This window comes from Ananas comosus, linkage group 2, assembly GCF_001540865.1.
Source record: "Ananas comosus cultivar F153 linkage group 2, ASM154086v1, whole genome shotgun sequence".
Taxonomy (NCBI): Eukaryota; Viridiplantae; Streptophyta; class Magnoliopsida; order Poales; family Bromeliaceae; genus Ananas; species Ananas comosus.
The window spans coordinates 14,019,149-14,042,266 of NC_033622.1; the positions used below are offsets into that span (position 1 = coordinate 14,019,149).

Sequence of the window (23,118 nt, forward strand, 5' to 3'; positions counted from 1 at the left end):
TAGGTCATTTTCTACGAGATCCGTGGATCTTTCTGTGGGAATTAGCACGTGGCAAGTGGTGGGAGGGCGCTACGGAAGTGACAACCCAAGCCCACGGGGTGTGGACACTGGGTCTTGGTGGGCCCACAGTTGGAAGAGTGAGAGGGAACATACATGCCTCATATCTTTCTTCGTATACGTCGTCCGTAGATCACCTTTCTCAGCATCTCCAACTCTTTCTACCTCTTCTACTACTACTTAGTACTTACTTTCTCTCTCATTACCCAACCCAACCCAACCCAACCCAACTTTTCTTCTATATAAGGTTCCCTTTTCTCCACCTTTTCCTATCCCTTTCCCCCTCCTTACCTTACTTTTTCTTTGGGTACCCATCTTAAAGACAAACAAACATGTCCAGCAGGTCAAGGATCACTGAGGAGGAGATCAATGAGCTCATCTCCAAGCTACAGTCTCTTCTTCCTGACCAGGCTCGCCGCCGCGGCTCCAGCAGGGTAATTAAGCAACCTATTTGTTCCCACAAACCAATCGCATTTTCGCTGCGAGTGGTGTTACCCGCATATCAGAAGATTCATCAAATCGGATCACTGTTCATAGATTGATTTTGACCAGATTCAGTGAGCCTGATTTGCATATACATGCTGCATTATCATAATTGCCATCTTTTTGATTTTCGGTTTGGTTCTTGGTTTTGCAAACGTTTGGTTTAGGCTTCGGCGACGAAGGTGTTGAAGGAGACGTGCAACTACATCAAGAGCCTCCACCGCGAGGTCGACGACCTGAGCGACCGCCTCTCCGACCTGATGGCCAGCATGGACAGCGATAGCCCGCAGGCGGAGATCCTCCGCAACCTCCTTCGTTCTTAAGCTCAAGTTACGCCTCCTTGATTCCTCGCGCTTAGGGTGTCTTAGCTAGATCTCAATGTACTTATTTTATAAGCTTATTAATTAGGGCTTAATTAGGAACTCAGCTTATGGCTTATAGCTACAGCTACCTCTTAGTTTTCTTCTTCTTCTTCTTCTTCTTCTTCTTCTTTTTGGGTTTACTTCGTATATCGGGTGTGGTTCGAGTTGTTTCTCCCAAGACAACCGACCAACCCTATGGTTTTATAATATTATGTAATCCAGTTTCTACTTAGTTCCTGCATTATGTTAGACATATAATATAAGCTTAATTGGTCTACTTCTTGGTTATGGTTCCGGCTCCTGCTCCGGCTCTGGCTCTATCCATTCGCATGTGAAAGGGGCTGTTACTTAAATATAAATAAATTCCAATATTTTTTGCATTATTACATGCTTAAGTGTTACATTATTTCCTTTTTGGATCTTATGTATGACTCCATGTTCCAACTGTTCTAGTCCTCCCTCGGAACCACTTATCTTACACTCTGTCCTTCTCAACTGTAACCAGTCTATTTGCGTCATTAATGTGCCATCTCACAAATAATCTCTCTCCAAATGTTTTAACTTTTTTATTTTTATCTTTTTCAGCAAGAGAGTGTGGTGGACTCACATTGACAACTAGTGTAACATCTATTATGTAAAGTGATTCTCACGTACGGATATATATAGAGCATCATACACAGCTATACAGTAATGAAAAACGATGATACACGGCCCTGTTTGGACGCATAGTTAAAAAATTTTATGAAATTTTTATTATGTGATTTTGGTCTAAAAGAAATACGAAATTTTGTAACTATAAAAAAATTCCATAGTTTTATTTTTAAGTTGTTTGGACACATATCGTACAATTCCACAGGATTTATAACAATTAAATTTTTAAAATTTTAAAATTAAAAATATAAAATTCAAAATTCAAAATTTAAAATTTAAAATTTAAAAATTAAAATATTTAAAATTTGAAATTTTAAATTAAAATTAAATTTTAAAATTTTAAAATTTAAAATTTAAAATTTAAAATTTAAAATTTAAAATTTAAAAATTAAAATATTTAAAATTTGAAATTTAAAATTTAAATTTTATATTTTAAAATTTTAAAATTTAAAATATAAAATTTAGATTGAAATTTAAAATTTTATGTTGAAACTTAATATTTAGAACTTAGATACATCTATGGGGTAAGGGAGCCCAAAATGGTAGAATTTTTTTCCTTTGGTTAAAGTGAATTATAATTTTACTTTATTTTTTGGAGTATAGTATAACTATACTTCAAAAATTATGTCATTCTTTTTTTCTTTCAAACGCTTTATAGAATTATTTTTCTACCGGTGTAGTATAGTTTAACTATGCTACGTTTTTAGGGATATCTAAACGGGGCCTAACTAACTGAACTGTTTCACACATCGTAGTACTAATACACAGATCCTAAAACAAAATTTAGTGTAGAAGTATGTATGCAAATGAGAGTAAGTGTAATTCAAGTTCGTTAAAAAAAAAAAAAAAAGTTGGAATTGGTAACTTTATTTCGAAGTGCACTTTGAGAGATATTGGACCAAAAGCTGTAGGGGGGTAGGAGGCATGATAGGCCGGACTCCTGGCCCCACAGAGTGGAAATATGGCAACCGTGAAACTGATCTAATAATTAAGCATGCAGGAAGAGAACATAATTTTTTTTTAAAAAAAATCGAAATAAATACTCTTATTTTGTATAATAGTATATGAACAAAATGTTTTGTTAACACCATATCGGGTTATCTCCCGCCTGATCTCTAGTATCACATACTACTTAATTTCGAATCACGACAGACTCATAGCATTATTAATTTTTTTTCTGTTCAATTTAAGTTCAATTCATGGGTACAAAGGTTGTTTCGCAAGAATTGGTCTCAAATAGTGGTCTTTAATTTGTTCAATAGGGTATTAAATAGAATGAAGCCCACGCTAATGACGAGGTCCCCACCGACCAACCAATGGACCGTTCGGTTATAGGAAGTTGGTTGAATCAATAGAGTGGAGAAAGAGAAAAAGAAAAAAAATAAATTCGTGTTCCCTATATGCCCCTAGTTCTTACGCTGAAGGACCTGCTCTGTCCAACTAAAAGGTCTCTTTTGGCTTTACGCCTCTATGGAAGCAAGAAAGGGCATCTGCGGAAATTTTTAAAAAGAAAAGGACAAAAAGAAAAGCTACGGGCCTAAACCCAGTAGGCTTCCGATTTTGTGAGCAAGCCTGAGTGCTCAGTGATTGGTTATTTTGTAATGATATTTTTACCATACAAGTTTTAAGTAAATACTCGGGGGCTTTGATTATTTCTCAAAAAAACTTTTAAAAAGGAAGAAAAAAAATTAGTGACCATAATTGATATTTAGTTTATTTAAAGAGTATGCTATATTTGGTAAATTAATAAGCAGCGTGGGCAAATGTCTATAGACTATAATACACAAGAAAAATTTTTAGACTGAATTATTATATACTTTATTCTAACATTTCGACCCTATTTGGCTGCTGTAATAAGTTATATATCCTTGAATAACTTATTCTGCATAATATTTATTTTTTCGCAATTGGATGCAAACAAACTTAATTTTTGGTTAAAAAATACATATTTCCAAAAAATTAACTAGAAATTAGAATACATCATTTTATTCTAGAGGTTTTGTTCATATTTCTCATGTATTGAATATTATAACTTCGTAAATAAATCAAAAATATATCCGAAATAAGATATTTATGAATCCAAACAGAATCTTCGTGTTTTTATTATTTAAAGCCTGGCCGGACCTGGGCTCTATGTGTGGTGTTTCATAAGCCTCAGATGGGCCCGGCTCATCATTTGTCACGGGCTCCCTAAGCTCGAGCCTATTAGGCCCATCCGTGGGGGTTTATCTTTTAATTAAATTTTACGGATCTGCATTTGGCCCAGGGTCTTCATTCTTAACGAACGCACTTGGGCCACACCAGCCCGCATTCTTCAATGGCCTAATATTTCTTAAAAGTTAAAATATTTTGTTTTTTGTCTTTTTTTTTTCTTAATAGCTAGTAAGTGAACTATTCAACTATTACTATATTTTTTCTTTTTTGGGGCCGTGAAGCCTATGAGTGAGCAGCTTTAAAAAAGAAAAAAGAAAAAAGAAAAAAACATTGGCGCGAATTTTCCAATTATAAACAAGTAGGTTAAATCGCAACAAAGGTAGGCCACTGGTAAACCCCTCCTTGTCCTAGCTCGAATATTAATGCACCGTAATAATGTTACGAAAACGGCCGGCCCGTTACGCAGATGACGGGGCCGACTAAAGCGTGGTGGGCCCCACACCCCCCTCCCCCAACTTTTTGAATTAACCGAATCCCGTCACCGCCCCGTTCCGTTACCCCCTCCCCCGCGCACGCCAATCTCCACCGTCCGATTCGCGCGTTACCGTTAAATCACGTTACCGGTCCGGTGACCGGAAACCTATCGATCTATTTTTTAAAAAGAATTTTTTTTTGTTATTATTATTATTTATTTTATTATTTAAAAGCGGGGGTTTCTCCCGGGTGGAGAGAAAAGCGAAGAGGCCTCAGCTCCTCTCTTCTTCGCGTACAAGAATTGCGCTTTTTGACCCCGCAGTGGTCTGTTTTCGTCGTGCGATCGCGGCCGTAGGATGGCGATGTCGGCGGCGAACATCGGGATGATGGACGGCGCGTACTTCGTGGGGAGGAGCGAGATCCTCTCCTGGATCAACGCCACGCTGCAGCTCAGCCTCGCCAAGGTCGAGGAGGTACTGCTCACTCCTCTTCACCTCGATCCCTAGGGTTGCGATGGGTTCGAAAGCGTTTCTTTGCGTTCGATCGCTCTCCGATCGAAATGCGTTCGAAAAATGCCACGAAGAATCCGAGATTGAGGTCTTTTTTCTTTTTTTCTTTTTTTTTTTTGAGGAAAAAACCAGTGGAATTGTGGTTTGTGAGATCGGCTGCGTTTTTTGATGTGAAATAGGCGATTATGGTTACTAAATTTAGAAGATTTGTTTGATTTTGATCTCCTTTCTTTAACACTCGTCCTTTTCTTTTTTCTTTATCTTTTCTTCTTTTTTTTTTTTTCGTTTTTTAAGGCTGCATCGGGTGCCGTCCAATGCCAAATGATGGATATGGTTCATCCAGGAGTTGTACCGATGCACAAGGTTAAATTTCTTCATTGCTCAAATTCCCCCTCTCTCTTTTTTCTTCTTCTTCTTCTTCTTCTTCTTCTTCTTCTTCTTCTTTTTTTTTTTTTTGATCTAATTCGGGGATGCTATTGATGCTCGTTTTTTCTACCCAGGTGAATTTCGACGCTAAAACAGAGTACGAGATGATTCAGAACTACAAAGTTCTTCAAGATGTGTTCACCAGGTTGAAGATTGAGAAGGTATATTTTGTATCAGTATGCTGTATTGTTTGTTTCCTTGCGAAAGGACATCATAATATTTATTTAGTTGAAAGGATGAGTCCCAAAATCACCAAACATGACATATGTGCTGGAGATAATATTTGTTTTTCTCAGCTATTTGTGGTCTCGATCACTCACAACGTCTATGTTGATGAAGATAAGTAGAGGAGTAGTTGGGTTGCTGACATTTGATTGAAGAGGGCTAACATAGGTTGTTAGGCAATATTGCTGTAATAGCATTTTACTTTGTTGCTTATGAAATTTAATCAGTTTGTAATACAAGTGGTGCCACTGTGTAGGACCTACAGGTTATAGTGTTAGTTGTGAAACAACCGTTGTATTCTAAAAGCTTAAGCTGTTAGAACGGTGTTTTTAAATATTTTTATATTTAACACTCCCTCTCACGTCTGAGCTTGAGACTTTTTTAGTCGGCCCACACCCTCACGTCTGGGCTCGAGATTTTTTAGTCGGTCCATGACGTGGGCTTGAATTAAATGGAAGGAAATTAATATGTTAGAAGCCTAGCGTGACTCGAACTCAGGACCTCCTGCTCTGATACCATGTGAAACAACCGTTGTACTCTAAAAGCTTAAGCTGTTAGAGAACGGTGTTTTTAAACATTTTTATATTTTACAGTAGTGATATCAAAATAGTGAATGCGAGTGATAAATATGAAATTTGGGTTAACACTTTTGGTTGGATAATGGAGGATAGTTATACAGTTAAGAATTTTTAAGTATATCGATGATAATTGAATTGAAGTAATAAGAAAAAAAGGAGCCCGGATGAAAAATAATTACCGACCAAAGAAGCTCAACCTATACTACTACGAGGATAAGAAGCTTCTCCGGTGGTGAGTTTAGGATCAACGACCGGCGGTGGGATTTTCAAAATCTTTTCTGTTTCCGCAGCTGCAAGTTTCATACTTATTTTGACACACATTGCTTATATAGCTTAACATCTTCCTATGTAAGGCTAATATTTGCTATCGCATTGATTGTTGAGCACCCTTTAGTTTTAAGAAGGCTATTTTGATATTTGCAGCTTGTTTATGATTAAGCTTCTGCTTCCTGGTTTCTATCCTTGTCTTGGTGATTGTATAAGCAATTAAATAGAATCCTGCGGATGAAATGGGAATCTTACTTCTTCCATGTAACTTCGTTTGACTTATGCTTTATCTTTTGATGCTGTCTGCTATTGTAGCACATCGAGGTCAACAAGCTTGTAAAAGGACGTCCTCTGGACAACTTGGAGTTTCTACAATGGCTGAAACGTTACTGTGATTCTGTAAATGGGGGAATAATGAACGAGTACGTTCCTTCTGATTTTGTAACAAAACATATTACTTTTGACGCAATTGATAATTTAGAATTATTATAATTACCCATAGATGACATTTCTCTTGTTCCAGGAACTACAATCCTGTGGAGAGAAGGTGCAAAGGAGGCAAAGAGCGGAACTTGAAAGCTTCTCACAAATCCTCCAAGTCACTGCAAGTTAATAGCTTATCAAGTCGTATTTCTGTAGATGGAGGTTGCATTAATTCTTCTGGTAATTCATAGTTGTTTAATATTAAGTAGTCTGCGACTGTTAAAAGGGGAGTCCAGTGTTGAGGCTTCTGTTTTACTCGTCTTTGCTCTCAACTTGGTCTAGGCTTTTTCCCAACCAAAGCACTTAATGGACAAAATGAAATGTTCTTTTTCTCCTTAATAATTGTTACAGGTCCCAAACAAGGAAGGATCTCCATGGAAGAAAATTCTGCACAAATTGTTGAACTGACAGAGAAGGTGGGAATTACGTAACTCTGACTGCTATTAGCATGATAATATAATCCTTTCCTTCTTCCAGTTGGCAACACCAAGGTGGTTTTGTTTCTCTTTGATTTAACAAGTTTATTGTTTCTAATGTTTTTTTAATGTCGTGGGTGATAATACCAAACTATTAATGTTGTGGACAAAATCAAAGAAGTCGTCCACAGTTATCGTAGCTACATTAATTTAACTGATCAGTATGAACACTCTGTTGCTTGTCTCTATTCATGTTTTGCTGTCCTACAAGATTGCTGCAACAACTTGGGGTTTGGAATTTGTAACTTTGTCATGAATCATACACTAGCAGCTCAAGCTTGTAATTTGTAGATGTAAATATTAAGTTCCCAAAATCATTAATCTATAAAATCAAATATAATAATGGCTTCGTACGGTATAGGATTTTTCTGGCTTTTCCCCTTCTTTGCCAGCTTTACTTATCTTGGCAATCGGTTTGAAGTTTGAACATCATATAGTTTTGTAGTTTGATCTCCATGAATTTACATACCTTCTGAAGAGTAACCTGTTAACGTAAAATTCTTTCTAAAACTTGAAGTTCTTTGATCTGAATGCAGATTGCAGATCTAAAACTTTCTGTTGACAATACGGAGAAAGAAAGAGACTTTTATTTTGCAAAACTGCGGGATATTGAGATACTCTGCCAAAGGCCTGAACTGGAGCATCTACCGGTAAAATAAAGCCTGTTCATCTATACATATAAGCAATTTTCTGGTCTGAAACCACACATCATATGGCCTTAGCATAATTTGTTAATGGCAAATATGGCGAAATAAAACTTATCTCTCTATGTTTTACTCCTAATATTTTCTGAGTCATTCTTAATGCTTGAGCTATTTCACATTTGAATCAAAATCAAGTAGTACATTTAAACTTTGTTATCTATAACTTAGCAACTAAACCTTCTACTGGGTATCAGTATTTAGGATACAGCTAGCACATCTTTCTGGCTGGTGGTGGTAATTTGGAAGTTTGCTAATTGGTTCTGTCCTACAAACAGATTTTCTACTTTTAGAACCTGTAGTTATTCTAGTTTTAGCAGATCATGGAGTTCGGGATGTTAACTTCCGTTGTTGATTGGTGAGCTGTAAGGTTAACCGTGATATTTTAGTAAGTTTCATCTTTGTGCTGATGCTTTTGATTTATGCATGCCGAAAAAGTGTTCTACTCTGAATGGCAAATCCAAAATAGCAGACGAAAATTGGGATAAGACAAGATATAGTTTGATGAAATTTACGTTCACTGTCGTTCATGAACTGCTTCTATCATTTTCTTTGTACATTTCCATTCATCTAGTTCGTTAACATTCGCTGACATGATTTTTGAGCGTAAACTGAACACTTGCGAATTATGTTTGATAGATGACTAAAGCAATCCGGAAGATTCTGTATGCTGCTGATGTGAAAGACTCCCCTCTACCTGAAGCTTGTGAAATTATTAACAGATCGCCTGGTTTATTTCCGGAAGAGACGGAGTGAACGCTGCATCACAGTCTTAGCCTCAGCTCCATGCCTATGACTTACTGCTTCTCAAACTTTGTTTCTTGAGAGCGATTCCCCGATTTAGTAATGCTAAGCACTAACAATTAGAAGAGATGAAACTTAAAATTGGTTTATGTGGTAGACATTAAATTCTTCCTGCTGCTGCTTCGGGAAGAAGTGAGGCTTTATTCAACCATTTGCAGGGGTTTCTATGTTCTCTGTTTCGCACCAACCAAAGTTGTAATGCAGGTCAGGGCGGAGATTATAATTTGCTTGATGGTTGAATTTATGAAAGTCTGCTTGTTTATATATATAAAGGGAAAAAGTTTGGGCTTTACCATTCCTGATGTCTGGAGCCAAATGAGCTTTTCTAGTTTCATTTTTTTTTCCCCCTCTTATAGTTCCGGTTGCTTTTATTTCTTTTGTCGGATTTCCAATGGTTGCTTTTATTCCTTTCGTCAGATTTCCAATTCTATGGGATGCTTTCCGAGAGAGCATACACTGACTTCCACACGGGAGGCTTGTTATGGAGCAGAGATGAAGCCCGAAGTCTGTATATTTAGGAGAAATTTGGGACGTGATGTATTATTGTCTATTAGAACCTGTCCAACCCAAAAGCGTAGAGTTTTATGTAAAAATTAATTATGTCGGATTTCTTTGTTTGCAATAATAAATAGCAGGGTTTCTCTCAAAGAAAAAAAATAAATAGCAGGGTCGAGGGGCCAAAGCTCACAGGCAGATTGCATCAAAACGTACTAGGGGCGAGATGTGAAAGCACGTAGGCAATTTTCATTAATGCAACAGTATACGGAGGAGAGAGAGAGAGAGAGAGAGAGAGAGCAATGTATGAGCTACATGCCGGTAAACTCTGAAAACAAACGTAAGCATACAACTAGGAGTAAACAGGAGCGAGATGATTAAAGATCAGAGACTAGCACTAATAATAATAATATCTAAATATGACTAGACACAGTTTCCACTAAGTATACAGATGAAATTGGTGCCAAAACACCTAGCAACTGCAATGCCGCTATAATCGGCCGATGTTACCCACAAAAATAGGTTCTTTTCTCTGAAACATGTCGATTCAACCAATTCTAGTACAATAGGCTTGCGAAGTAAGAGAGAAATTAATGTGTTAAAAAAAAAATTATGTGAACTATCACTGTAAAATAGAATTGATGTTAGCAAAATGATACAGCATACGAGAAAAGAGCTTGTGCGCCAGTGATTCATTAAGAATTTAGATGCGCAATCAAGCAGCGGAGGTTTCAATCTCGCTGGGTTTCTGTGCACAGCTCTCCTTGTTTGTGTGCAGCTGCGAAATCTGCGGAACTAGTCAAAAGAGGGTTTGTGTGGCATCCACCAGCGGTGAGAGAATTTACATTTACCGGTGGAGGCCGCTGCCGTGTACATTAGTGGGGGGTCAATCGATGTTATCTCTCCGGTCAGACAGTTGCCGGGTCAGTTTTGGGGCTTTCTGCAGTCAGGATAGTGTACTTCTCCTGAAGCCTCAATTTGTTTTGGGCCCACCAATTTTCTGCTTGATGTTCACTGAACATTCTCCGACTGGGGATCAATTACATAACATTAACTTATCAAGAATATCCATAAGGGCAAAGAAATGTAACCTACAAATGTTAACAATTACCAGAAATATTATACATTGTTATTTTGAGAGCAGACATGTTTGATGCATAGGTGCATGTGGCCCAGTATATCACATTATCTTCTATTCATGGAGGTAGTTATGGGTCCAAATTGTTCAAAACTCATCTACTTTGATAAGTAAGACAAGCTTTTCAGCAGCTATAGTAAATAATGAGGTGTGCGTGTTCCAACTGACATTTTACAAGGAGAGACTAGGTGAACGGTTAGTGCATCTCATAAAAGGAATTGGCACTCCTGTAGTGCTTCTCTGTTTATTTATATATTCATCGGCCGAATATATCGAAATATGCAGTACTGAATAAGGTATGAATGAGTAAGCAATGTAAGAAGCTAACAATTCATTATGCACTTAAAACTACAAGTCCAGGATCCTTGAGCTGTAGAGATTCTAAAGAAGCATAGAATTTAAGTCAGGCGGATGGAAGTGATTGAGTGAAATTTTATACAATAGGTATGTGTTTCTTAAACATAGCAAGCTTGAGAGAAATAGTTCTATGGACCATTGCAGCAGAAGAAATGCCAAAAATATCGAACCAACATATATATATGAGATGAGAGAAGAGAACCCACACCTAAAGCGAACTCGCTTGAGATACTTATCACCTCCAGGTGAGGAGGCTACGGTGATGTAAACTCCTGGTTCAATCTGTTCGACCCGTTCACCCTCTGTTGAAATCCTGTTCCCATTGCAAGGCAAATGATTACCTGACTCACCATTTGAATCGGGTAACTCAGGTACAGACGAAATGTTGTTCTCACAGGAATGATGTCCGAAGGGATCAGATGCATGAATAGAAACATTATTGCCGATCATGAGCCTGTCGGGTACTTTATCGGCCATACCTTTCAGCTGATAAATGTAAAGAAATGTAAGTCCAGTTGACAAAGCTTACAATAACTAACTTTTGTAGGGTCAAGAAAATGCCAAATTTGAGAATGTAAGACACCTGTGCAGTAAGAGACTTGATTACTTCCTTAGCAGCCTTGCACTTCGCAGCTTCTTCACCTGCTATTGCTGTAGCCTCCTTCAACTGTTTTGAAGTTTTAGACAGCTCTGCTTCAAGAAGCTCAGATTTACGTGTTAGATCCTCCACCTACAAATAGAATTTCATTGCTGAAACTGGTCAGACATCACATAGCATTGACATATGGCATCATACTGCACCAAAAGAATTATATAAGTTGCAAAATGAACACAAAGTTACTAAGAAAATTAATAGCTGAGTTTGTGATATGATGCCTACTTAAGCAACAACTGACAATTTTTTAAGAGAAACCAACATATTTTAGTCAGTAAAGAGTTACTACAGATACGAAGGTTGTATGCTTCAAGGATGGAAAAGCAGCATCCAGTGATGATAGGGCTATTGAAACTTGAAAGTCTGCAGTGTACTCATATTCATGACACAGTTACCTGTAATCGTAATCTAGCAACTTCTTGGCTTAGATCCTGATCTGCTTGCTTTGAGTCATCCATGTAAGTTTCAGGAGAGGTGAGACCGCTTGTAGTAGGCGCATTTGTTGGAAGAGGTGGGCTTGGCCTAAATGGCACCGGTGATGTTGAACGAGAACCTGCTCTTGAGGTTGGAACAGAAGCAGAGAATATCTTCTTAGAAGATGCGTATTGAATGTTCGAAGAGTTTGTTGAGTTAAAATTTCTCCATTGATTTAAGATTGGGGTAATTCGACTGTTATTCTGCCTTAGTTGCCTGTTTTCACCTTTAAAGGAATCGACTGAAGACAGCCTAGAGAATTGTCCCTGCACTCTTGGATCTAAAACATCTTTCTCAGCCTGTTCACTTGGCAGTTGATTCGTGCTTCCATTTTGAAGCTTTGGGATTCGAGGAGCTATTCCGTCCCCAATGATCTTCTTAAGCTTTGTATAGCATTCGTCACAAACACGATATGGTTTATGTACATTTGGTGCCAGAGAAGCTTTTACTGACTTCCTACTGCTGCATGCTTTGCAAAAGACTAAACCACAGTTATAACAGTTATGGCGCTTTCTTCTAAAACCAAATGGGAGGCGACAACCAGAGCACACGGATTGATCAGCCCCAGATACCCACTTGTGAAGACAGATAACTGCAGTGAAGTTTGATCCACACACAACACTCCTTACCTGCTTATCTTTCAAAGCTTCAACAAGTGTTGGGGTATTTCGGTCATCATTGTCGCCATGCCCTAACCGACCATTCGCCCCCTTACCCCATGTATAGACTTCAGTTTTAGAAGTCAAAACTGCAGAATGATAAGCCCCACATGCAATTTCCTCCACAAAACTGTTGGAAATATTTCCTTGAACACAAGTGGGACGTTTCCCATCGACCTCTGGATTTCCAAGCTGCCCAAAGACATTGCTACCCATCATATATACATGCCCAGAAGTTGACAAAACCATAGTTACATCATGCCCACAAGCTACCTGGCAAAAGCTCGGCTCAGAAAGTGCTGCCACACAAGCTGGAACTAATCTAGGCTCTCTATCACCATGACCAAGTCGACCTTTATCCCCATCACCCCATGTAAATAGTTTGCCTGATGGAGCACCAGAATCAGATTTATCATTAATTTCCACAATAGCAGCAGAGTGCCAAACACCACAAGCTGCTCGCACCGTTCGCAATCCCTTCAAAGCTTCGACCTCTCTTGGTATGTTCATGCTCCTCCGATCTCCGTGACCCAAAGCACCAAATGTGCCATCGCCAAATGTGAATAGCTGACCTGCTGATGTAACTACAGCTGTATGCCAGGGGCCACAAGATACAGATGAGACATGCAAACCTTCAAGTTGGCCACATACCTTTTTAGGAATCCAGTAGCTAGTCTCATTTCCATGGCCAAGAAAGCCAGAGTGCACACCATCACCCCAAGTGTAGAGATCACCAGATAGAGTCACAGCACAAGTATGGTACTCTCCACACGCCACAAATTCAATGTTCATTCCACTCAAAGCATCGATGAGCTTAGGTTGGGACACATCAGAATCCATTCCATGCCCTAGCCGGCCGCCAGACTCTTCGCCCCAGCTGAAGACCTCCCCTTGTTTTGTAACTAAAACAGCATGCTGAGTCCCACAAGCTATATTGTGGACATCCAGCACTACAGTTGATTCCAGTGCTTTTGGCAAAGGAACGTCGATCTTGGAGGTTGGACTTCCCACTCTATGTAAACCGCCACCTAGTAAGCCATCACCTACCCCTTCACCCCAAATGAAAACATCACCTAATGCGTCAAAATCTTCGTGACCTGATCCATGGCTTGAGGAGCTTACAGCACTAGATAAGCTAACCCTAATATTATCAACTGCAGACCCATGCACGTTTGAAATATCAGCACCTCCAGATGAGAGTGAGTTGATGGAATTACTCACAGCATCAGAATTAAGGGAGCCTTTGGATGTTGTAGTGTATAGTATCACATCGGAGAATACCCTTCCAAATGTACTGATAGGATGTGTTTCATATTGAGCATGTATACCCTCAGAATCCTAGAAAGTTTAAAGCAAAGGAGCTAAATTATAGCAAAGTAGCTATAAAATAATGGTATATGGCAAAAGTTTGAAAATTTCAAGGCGCATCACATATTTACCCAACCTTGTTCAAGGAATCAGCACCACCAAAGGGTGCGGTCGGTGGAGAATTTTTCCGAGTAACTGTGCTTGAACTATCAGATGAACTTCTGTCACTTTTTGATTCTATTCTCCAGTTTCGACAATTTGCACGTGAAATTAAAGCCTTCAAACCAACAAACCAGACTTCAGCTTCATCCTTGTCTTTGCATATCTGTTACATTTTTATCCAGTTAGAACACTGTATTCTCCAGATATTATTATAAACAGACAAGCACACAATACAACACGTGAAGTTTTCTCATTCTAAAGATAAAATTTGAAAGAACTGATGACAAGAGATATACAAGACTGGTATTACAGAAAAATATGATTTGTGAGGAATAGTAACGTGAGCAAAACACTCACCAGATCTAATGATCTGTCACTGTATATAAGAGAAAATGACTGGTATTCTTTGTCAGGCCGTGGATAGCGCTGAAATATTGCCTGGCCAGAGAGTGAAGAACAAAAAATCGTCATCATATTGCATTCAATATCTTTCATTCTCTCTTTATTTTAGGAAGAATACCTTTCATATTATATGACAAACTAGTTGAAAGAACTAGGAAAACAATTGAAGATTGTTAATCATTCAACAATCAAACACATAGATGAATCATCTAGTGAAACAAGATAAGAGACTTAAAAAGGGCAAAATGGTATCCTTTGTTGTCTAACTATAAGCAGATTGCAATAGCAAATATAATAGCTGAAGATTGATAGGCACCATGAACGTTGCAATAGCCCTAGAGCAACGCGAAGATGCTAATCAAAGAAGTATGGTACAAAGAGGACAGCAGTTTCTTTTTCAACATATAAGAGAAAGATGCTTTCCAACAAGTGAAAATGAAATGAAAATCAAAAGATTATGTAACTTACAGTACGCTGTCCAGGTATTATTTTTGAAACCTGGTTGAGTCTTAGCTGTTTCTCATCTTTTCCAGAATACCAGATCAATACAGACTCGTCCTGGAATTTAAGAAGGAAGAACTGATTAAAATATGAATACAAAAGGGATCAGCAATGTCACTGTGTCAGAATGAGGAAAGCAGCAATAAACCTTTTAGCAGATGTAATATAGAGCAAAAGAACACAGAGGGGAAAGAAAAGCAAGTATAAATGATTATACAAGGAAGGGACAGCACTCCAAATGGTGAAGCTTATGAAAACTTACATTAGAGAGCCTAAATGGACAAAATTTTGGCTTTCCTCTGCGTCCATACTTCAGCAGATGTGCCCCTTTCTTCAAGGCTGTAATGGCCTGAGCACCCAGAATATAGATTGTGTTATTCGACCCTTACGTGGTACAAAATTTCGTACTAGCATTTTAAGTCTGCAAATGCCCTATATCTTGGAATTTTGAAATTAGTATAATAATATATTGTTGTTGGTTGTTAAACTAAAGAGACATATACCAAGTTGGATGGACACAATGCCTCTATACTAGAAGTTGCACATCTAATTCTAACAAAATAATTGCTACTTAAAGAAGTCCAGCATAAGAAAATGAAAACTGAACTACTAGAAGCTACATATTAAACAGATTAAAGCAAAAAGAAATATCAATAAAGTAAACCTGGTGTGCGTAACATATAAAATCCACCAATATTTAAAATATAATAGGTGGACCCCAAATCAAAAGTAATTAAAATACCAACAGTTAAGCTCTAAGTCTTAAATATTTATTAGATTTGCTGTCAAATCAAAAATGGATGCTGGGTGCTGTATTTAAGCCCAAGACTGCCAACTGCATGGCTAGTTGCATGTTGTCGTGAGGCATAATGAGAGGATGAGGAAATTTTTCATACCATGTGAGTTACAAACAATCCAAAATGACAAAACAAGATATTACAATTTCATGATCACTATTGGCACCCTACTGTTAGTTGCTTAAATAAGTAATGATACGTTGAAACTCATTTAAAAGCATGTAAAACATATGTAGAGATCGACATAGGAAAAACCTTTTGAGTCACTTTCCATTTTTCACAATGATTAGACAATGCAATCTAGACTAATACGTAACAAGTGAAGTAGCACAAGGAGCTTAAACAGTTAGATATATGTCACATTGATAAAGGCACATGAGAAAACTGTCAAAAATTACCCCTGATAGATCTAACAAAAAGGAATTAAGCACTTATTTTACTGTAACAAACAATTTGACCTGAATGGGTCTGTAACGATCAAGAATGTTTCCAACATCCCTATGCCTAAAATACCTATTTATTTATGTCACATTTCCTTTTTAATTAGTAGTACTTTTTCTAATCCTCCATCTTTGCAAGAGAAGTTCTGCTGTAGAATCAACCAGTTGCATTTATTCAGGCACTAGATTTCAAGAAAATTAATGCTGTCTTAACAATGAGTCAACCATGATTACTCCATGGCTTGCAAAGTATAGAGGAATTACATTGATTGAAGCAAGACTGCATGATACACTCAAAGTAAATGCTATCTAAATTAGTGGTTGGAATCACATAGAATCAGTTGTATTTAATGATGTTTACCAAAAAGATAGATTAACTAAAAGGTTTCTGTAGCTTTGTACCTGCTCTATGTCCCTCTCAATGGGACCAGTCCTCAAAGGATCAGCCATCCAGCTCTCAAATGCAGGTTTTGCATCCGTGAAGGGCCAAACTCATCTGAACAGGAGAAATAATGTGTCCCACTTGGATGAAATCGTTGATGCCGCCCCATAAAATATATCACACAACAACCTACTTTCCGGATAATTGAACTCCAGATGTTTCATTTATCTCATTACCGCACGAGAAAAGCCAAGATGGACGATATCTTCGAACATGAAACCCTAATGTCCGAAATTAACAGATCAAGCCACAATTTCTCTCGAACTAAATCTCTCAAAGATCGAAAGCCCTTCAAATCACCAAAATCCACCAAAATCAAGCATATAAACCAAATGCCGTCACCTTTAACCCTCGAATCGCATAAGGAAGCAGCATATGATCAATCCAAAGGGTATATCTCACCCGCAGCTCTTCCCACGGCAATAATTTCTCTACGGAAACGAAATATCAGCTACGCTAAACGACTACAGAGCTCCCAAACAGCTTAAATCCATCAACGAAACCCCATACCCTCGAAATCGCATCAGAATCTCCAAGATGACGAAGAGGAGCTCAAATCCAAACCTGGAATCGTCTCCTGAGGACTAGAACCTCGAGGAATCGGCAATGCCGGATGGGAGAGGACCCTGACCACGAGAACCAGCTAAGGATGCCCTAATTCGCGACCTACACGCACGAGACCGGGGTCATTCGACTCGGGATCGCGAGGAGAAGCGATCGCGCTCGCCCTCGCGCGGCAATGGCGGGTGGGGAGCGTCGGAGGATATCGTGAGCTTCCGCCGCGGGGAGCGGGGACGATTGATCGCAGAGGAGGGGAATGAGGAAGGAGAAAGGGAGCTAATATTAGCGGAAATTTTTACGAATCCTCGGCTCGCTAACGTGCGCCACTCTGCGTATAATATTTCTCTCTCTCTCTCTCTCTCTCTCTCTCTCTCTCTCTCTCTCAGCTTTGCTTACGCCCTCTGGTGCTGCGCCTCGCAACGTCACACGTCAGCAACTGAACCGGGTCGACGGAAATAGTAGAATGTGATTATGCCATTTTTTTTGTCTTCTTAATAGAAAGGTGCATACTAATCATTTTATTTATTTTTTTGTAAAAAAAAATTTAATTTAAAAATATAAATTAATCAGAATTTGAATTTGAAATCTCGAATAACGACAATTAAGTCTTTTGTCACTTACGTTAGAAAGTGTAGATGATTATAGAACATGTTAAAAGCGAAAATGTAATATTATTGTATCGACAACAAACCCAAATACAAAAAATCCAAGCGTTAATTTCACGCACCTTTTGAATTATGTATTTATTTGCCTATGACTCGTAGGTAGCTTTTTCTGGTTCTCCTTGCCCTTCGTTGTCGTTAGTGGTATTCATTTGAGTTGTTTTGTTTAATCTCTTCGTAATAGTAAGCAAACGTTTAGTTAGTTTTTTTTTTTTTTTTTTTCCACTTATACAGGTAGAAATGTTTGGCTAATAAATAAATTTTTTAAGTTTTATAAGTAAAGGTCTAATATAAAATTCTTGATTGAAACGAGCAAAATAATGAGCGATCATCATAACATCCATTAATGGAAAAAAATACAAAAAAATGATCACCTAACCTAAGTTTACATGTCAAAAGAAATGTTCACCAAAGTAAGTTTAGGCTTTGGTATTTAGATGCTTTCAATATACTGAAGACCCTTTCGGTCTCGTCTAAAGCCCCTCGTCCTGCGCTTGCTTCCAACATGTTCATTTGAACCGCGCAAACCATAGTTCACGGTACTACGATAGCAAAAGCTAGACCAAAGAGGCACAGCACTCTAAGTTATAAGTTATAACTTGTTATGTATAGAAGATTCCGATCAGTAACACGGGAGAAAATAAGTTTCCATCAGATAGATTCTCACCTTCCGCATCAGGCCAATCTCTATTAATAGACTCGTTGACTACAACATTGTCTCATTCCCCCATTCACTTAAGATTCTGAAGAAGCTCAAAAAGAACTTTACAATGATCCATCACATAAAAATGTAACTGTTAACATATAAAACCCAAATTATTCGAATACAATGTTCACAACAATCATGGTCAATACATTATGGGCAGTAGTTACAATTTGTGTGTTCAACTCTTGGATTGACCACTGAAGATTTCAGAGTTAATCCAGCTATCCAACAAATAAGATAAACAAATACTCCATTCTTTCAATTTTTAATAAATATCACTGTCTGGCCCTACATCTGAGGACATTTCAAATTGTTAAACAAACCAACATACGTAGAAACTGACAATCTGCATCATTCTTCTGTAATTCAACCATTCCTCGGAAATGTTCAATAAACATAGACATATCTATGAATTTAAGGGGTAATGTTGCAGAAACAAATTACAGCACAATTTTTACATCAGAGAAGCCATACAACCGATGCATGGAACTGCTATCATATAAAATTACTAATCATTCCTACTATTAAAAAGATACCTCCAATAAGAACCGTGCTCGATATTTAATAAAAAAGCAAAAACACTGAAATTGTTGAACCGATACGGTAGACATGCATGACAGGATACTTTCTTGTTAAAATGTGACATCAGTGAAAAGCCAATCCATTTACATTAAATAGCTACATGAAAACTTTTTCATCAACATAAAAAGTTTGAACAGATTTGGTAAGATGATTAGATGGTATTTTATGCATAAAAGGAAGTTCAGGTTCAGTATCTATAACTGTCATGAAAGATCAAATGATTTTCAGTACCCCAGGGATTCGTTTCTTCTTCGTACTTCGATTTGCTTTCAGCCTCACCTTCTACCAGAATTGAACGTCTGTTGCTCCGAGAATTTGATACGTTTCTAGTCTGTAAAATGCCCAAGGAATTGAGAAACTCATATATATATATATAGAACTTCCAAAATGTCTGATTTAACTGCCTAATTTACGTTCAGCTACCTATTTTGAAATATGTCATAGTTCAGGTAATTTCTAAACGTTTTTGCCCAAAAAAATGTCCGTAATACTATGTCTCTTGCACAGGATGCCATTATTACACTCTCACTATTTTCTCTACACAACTAATTTCAGCGAGTCCACAAAATGCTCTAACGAGATGTGTAATGTTATTAGGGATGCTCTAATGTGTTGCCACAAGCATACCTTGCTTATGAGCCTCTCAAATGCCTCTGATCCATTCTCTTCGATATATCTCTCTGCAGCTGATAGTACATCATCAGGTCTACTCAAATCGTCTTTCTTCCTAGGAACATGCCAGATGTTAATTATCTGCTGGTTGACAAGCAGCGGCCTCACGAAATGTTGATAAACGTATGCAGCGCCATTAAAGTAGGGCAAGACCAACCAACAGTTGAATATGAGCTTTGCATAAGACCAAAAAGGAAGCCTGCATAAAACAATTTATCCGCACAATTACATTAACCTTACATCTTGCATGAAGCATAAGTTAAGAGACTATAAATCACATAGTACTCCAAATTTAAGCCATTCTAAGTCTACATATATTAAAAACTGCACCTTTGTCTAAGATGAAAGAACAATTGTTTACCATTCGATTATTTTCGCAAATGTAAGCTCAAATAAAGTAAGGAACGAGTATAACACCCAATAAGTGAGCCACTGCTGATCATCGACAGGGGATTTTGTCTCTATTGCCTTGACAGAAGCATACCTGTGAGAATATGTCTTTAGGCAGAGAATCTATAAAAAAGATAAAGGGAAAGAAATTTCCCGCATCTAATCGATGCGAAAAATATGAACCGATACTTACAGAGGATAAGCAAGTGTGACCACTGGCCTGTAGATGAAGCAAATGCAAATATAGTCAAGAATAAGAGAAAACAGAAACAATAACCGAAGTAAAAGTAAAATTTACGACGCCGCGGTGATTAGCAACCATATGTATGCTAAGATTAGAAAAACACAAACATCTAAATTTTAAGTTTGAGACCACCATGTATGGTCATTGCTACATATCCAACAATTCTTGATCTTTTTATCCCTCGAACTGAGAAAATTAATCAAGAACACAACACGATTTTCCCATAATCAAACTACAAACCAAACCGGATACGATCGTTACCAAAGCATATACTTGTTGCAAATTTGTAGCCTATCTCCAATATGATTGATCGATTGAGCTAATCTTTAGGAATAATATATGTATCAAAATTTTAGGAGAGCAAAAGAGAAATAAAGTTAGGGAAGCGATGTCCATCTACCACAAATTTTACGGCCAAAATCGCCGGATTTTTCTCTTTTTTTTTTGGATGTTTATCTAAAATTTTATGATTTACGTAAAGAAATAATACGCCAACAGAAATTTTTTTTTAAAAAAACTAGATTAAAAGAAAAAAAAAAGGGAAAAAAGAGATTGGGGTGCTTACCCAGCAAGAACATCGAAATTTTTAGCCACCACCTTGAAGAAGGATCCCGAACCCATTATTGATTATTTTCTCCTCCTCTGTCTATCAAAACCTAACTTTTTGTGCTCTCTCTCTCTCTCTCTCTCTCTCTCTCTCTGTTGTGGAAGGTGAATTGAAGCTTTTCGCGTAAGGGACCTTCGACGGAGAAGTTATTCCTCAGGGTAAATTTTACTACTAGTCCCTGCATTTAGGTGCATATTTTACTTCCGTCCTTAAATTTTAATTTAACAAAAAAAAAACCTTTACTTTACTTTTAATATGATTTTATTCTACTTTCCAAACTTTTTATACTATGTCATTTATATCCTTATATAAGATATTTAATAAATAGTAATAGTTGTATAGAAAATAGTGGTTCAATTTTACTTTTATTACCGACTGTTCCTATAGTAAGTGGCAAAAGACTTGATTGTTAGTACCCGAGATCCCAAGTTCGAATCCTAATTGATTCACATTTCTAGCTAAATTTATTTCTAAATAAAATAAACGAAGTAAGTAGCGTGCTACTTATCTCTAAAAAAAAAAATTTCACTTTTATTCTTAGCACTTTGCCTAGCTTTACATCTGGCTAGGCATTAAAATAATTTTCGAACTTAATAATATAAATAAATAAAAATATTTATTAAATTAATTAAAAAAATAACTTAACTTATATTTTTTTTTAACTGTGGCAGTAATATTTGTACATCTTAGAATATAAATTTTATACCCTATTTATTAGGAGAGCTACCAAATTTATACTTTATTTATTGCTATGTGCGAATATTTTTTTTAATAAAGAGAATATATAATAATTTAAATTGTCATATTTTATAATAGAGTTTTTGAAATACGATGATGCCCGTAGATTCTGGAATCTGGATTCGGTAGAAAGTTAATATAAGAATAATGTGGAATTCTAATATTAATTTTTTTAGTAATATTTTAAGTACCTAAAAGATTCCATTGATATATTTAAAGTTAGTATATTTTATGTAATGACTAAATTAAAATTAAAATGAAGACAAAAAAAAAAAAAAAAAAACTGCAACTAGCATATGAGGGATGCAGGGTGCCGTACTGCCCTATCCAAAATATTTACAAATGGATGTTAAACTTCAGATTCAAAATTTGTAAAAATAAATTAACTTTTAAATTGTTATTTGGATAATAATTAGTGTCCTATTATTGACTTTTCTTTCCTAACAGCCCTTTTGATCTCAATTATAGTCATTCACCTTTTGAATAGTACAGTGTTATTAAGAGTCGGTTTAATATTGAGAATCATCTAATGCTATTACGTAAAATAAAATTATATTAAACATACAAAAAAATATATTTTCTTAAATTTTTTGATATACCGTAATCGAGTTATTACAATACAGAGAGTTTTACTAGAATACTATCAATAGTAAACAACTTGGTTTACTATCAATTTGTTTTTCATCATAGAGCTATTAAATTAACGATCAGTATCGTTGAACATGATCTAGAATATTTAAATTATCTAGAAATCAAATTTCATGCTATTTTGATATTGTTCTCTAACCCATCAAGTAGCAATAAAATAAATAGCTGAAAATAAATATTCTTCAAAATGTCATAATATAATTTTTCTATTCAAGATCTAGAATCTAGATTTTGTTTTAAATAGTTTAAAGAATTTTCTAATAAAAATTTAGTTGATTTGAACTCTTCTATACCGTTAAACAAGCAAATGCACCGTATCGACCATTAAAAATTACAGATTTTGTGACCCTCTGATCATTTAGTTACTGATGTCAAGAACCCATGAAAGTTAGTTTCTAAATAATTTAAATAGTTTAGACCATGTATAACAATAGGGATAATCTATTTGGAAGATCTACAATCGAAAACAAATTGATAGTAAATTGAGCTATTTACTACCAAGACCAGTCAAGCTCCAACATATATAACATTTTATTATATACATAAATAAATTTATTATTTTGTATCATATTTTTCTATCGTGTGTAACATAATTAATCTTCTTATGATCTCAAACGAAATCTAAGCTTTAAAAAATTCGCGACTATGTTGCACGTTTTTATTTATTTATTTATAAAATGCTGTATTTCAAGTGATTCCTAATGAATAAAAGTGTGTGCAAGTCATTGTCTTTGGTGCGTAAAATGCGTCGCATAGTATCAAGGGTGGGTCCATACCATATTAATAAACGCCACGCAATCATCTGCTTGCTTGTATTGAACGACACAC

General features: G+C 36.7%; 4 protein-coding genes across 7 annotated transcripts; 2 read left to right on the forward strand and 2 right to left on the reverse strand.

The window, feature by feature from the left end:
- On the forward strand, positions 313–1,288 carry LOC109706672 (transcription factor ILI5-like). The gene is made up of 2 exons (XM_020227621.1): positions 313–491; positions 708–1,288. The coding sequence occupies exons 1-2, from the start codon at positions 390–392 to the stop codon at positions 861–863; spliced, it is 258 nt and encodes an 85-aa protein (XP_020083210.1). The 5' UTR covers positions 313–389; the 3' UTR covers positions 864–1,288.
- LOC109724270 (microtubule-associated protein RP/EB family member 1B-like) lies at positions 4,419–8,952 on the forward strand. 2 transcript variants are annotated; one of them, XM_020253038.1, is made up of 8 exons: positions 4,419–4,654; positions 4,985–5,053; positions 5,191–5,277; positions 6,502–6,608; positions 6,710–6,849; positions 7,021–7,085; positions 7,682–7,795; positions 8,486–8,952. In XM_020253038.1, exons 1-8 carry the CDS (start codon positions 4,538–4,540, stop codon positions 8,600–8,602), a joined length of 816 nt encoding a protein of 271 aa, XP_020108627.1. In that variant the 5' UTR covers positions 4,419–4,537; the 3' UTR covers positions 8,603–8,952. The 2 variants fall into 2 exon arrangements, with proteins under 2 accessions (XP_020108627.1, XP_020108636.1); XM_020253047.1 differs by having other exon boundaries at positions 6,710–6,831.
- On the reverse strand, positions 9,520–17,401 carry LOC109704181 (bifunctional serine/threonine-protein kinase/NEDD4-like E3 ubiquitin-protein ligase). Of its 3 annotated transcripts, none has more exons than XM_020224939.1 (9): positions 16,441–17,399; positions 15,064–15,150; positions 14,769–14,858; positions 14,256–14,336; positions 13,873–14,061; positions 11,691–13,766; positions 11,224–11,370; positions 10,849–11,126; positions 9,520–10,174 (listed from the first exon to the last, which is right to left on the reverse strand). In XM_020224939.1, exons 1-9 carry the CDS (start codon positions 16,486–16,488, stop codon positions 10,054–10,056), a joined length of 3,117 nt encoding a protein of 1,038 aa, XP_020080528.1. In that variant the 5' UTR covers positions 16,489–17,399; the 3' UTR covers positions 9,520–10,053. The 3 variants fall into 3 exon arrangements, with proteins under 3 accessions (XP_020080528.1, XP_020080536.1, XP_020080541.1); XM_020224952.1 differs by lacking the exon at positions 9,520–10,174 and having other exon boundaries at positions 10,849–10,953; positions 11,036–11,126; positions 16,441–17,401; XM_020224947.1 differs by lacking the exon at positions 14,256–14,336.
- LOC109704194 (HVA22-like protein a) lies at positions 18,648–21,030 on the reverse strand. Its single transcript, XM_020224965.1, has 5 exons — positions 20,863–21,030; positions 20,247–20,273; positions 20,025–20,147; positions 19,619–19,862; positions 18,648–19,322 (listed from the first exon to the last, which is right to left on the reverse strand). Exons 1-5 carry the CDS (start codon positions 20,916–20,918, stop codon positions 19,179–19,181), a joined length of 594 nt encoding a protein of 197 aa, XP_020080554.1. The 5' UTR covers positions 20,919–21,030; the 3' UTR covers positions 18,648–19,178.

Coding starts and splice junctions, on each gene's coding strand:
- LOC109704181 (XM_020224939.1), bottom strand. CDS start 16,488: ATGGCTGATCCTTTGAGGACTGGTCCCATTGAGAGGGACATAGAGCAG. Junction 14,062..14,255: donor GTGACAGATCATTAGATCTG/GTGAGTGTTTTG, acceptor AAAATGTAACAG/ATATGCAAAGACAAGGATGA. Junction 13,767..13,872: donor GTGCTGATTCCTTGAACAAG/GTTGGGTAAATA, acceptor TAAACTTTCTAG/GATTCTGAGGGTATACATGC.
- LOC109704194 (XM_020224965.1), bottom strand. CDS start 20,918: ATGGGTTCGGGATCCTTCTTCAAGGTGGTGGCTAAAAATTTCGATGTT. Junction 20,148..20,246: donor GTCACACTTGCTTATCCTCT/GTAAGTATCGGT, acceptor ATATTCTCACAG/GTATGCTTCTGTCAAGGCAA. Junction 19,863..20,024: donor TTTGCGAAAATAATCGAATG/GTAAACAATTGT, acceptor TGTTTTATGCAG/GCTTCCTTTTTGGTCTTATG.
- LOC109706672 (XM_020227621.1), top strand. CDS start 390: ATGTCCAGCAGGTCAAGGATCACTGAGGAGGAGATCAATGAGCTCATC. Junction 492..707: donor GCCGCCGCGGCTCCAGCAGG/GTAATTAAGCAA, acceptor CGTTTGGTTTAG/GCTTCGGCGACGAAGGTGTT.
- LOC109724270 (XM_020253038.1), top strand. CDS start 4,538: ATGGCGATGTCGGCGGCGAACATCGGGATGATGGACGGCGCGTACTTC. Junction 5,278..6,501: donor CCAGGTTGAAGATTGAGAAG/GTATATTTTGTA, acceptor CTGCTATTGTAG/CACATCGAGGTCAACAAGCT. Junction 7,796..8,485: donor CTGAACTGGAGCATCTACCG/GTAAAATAAAGC, acceptor TATGTTTGATAG/ATGACTAAAGCAATCCGGAA.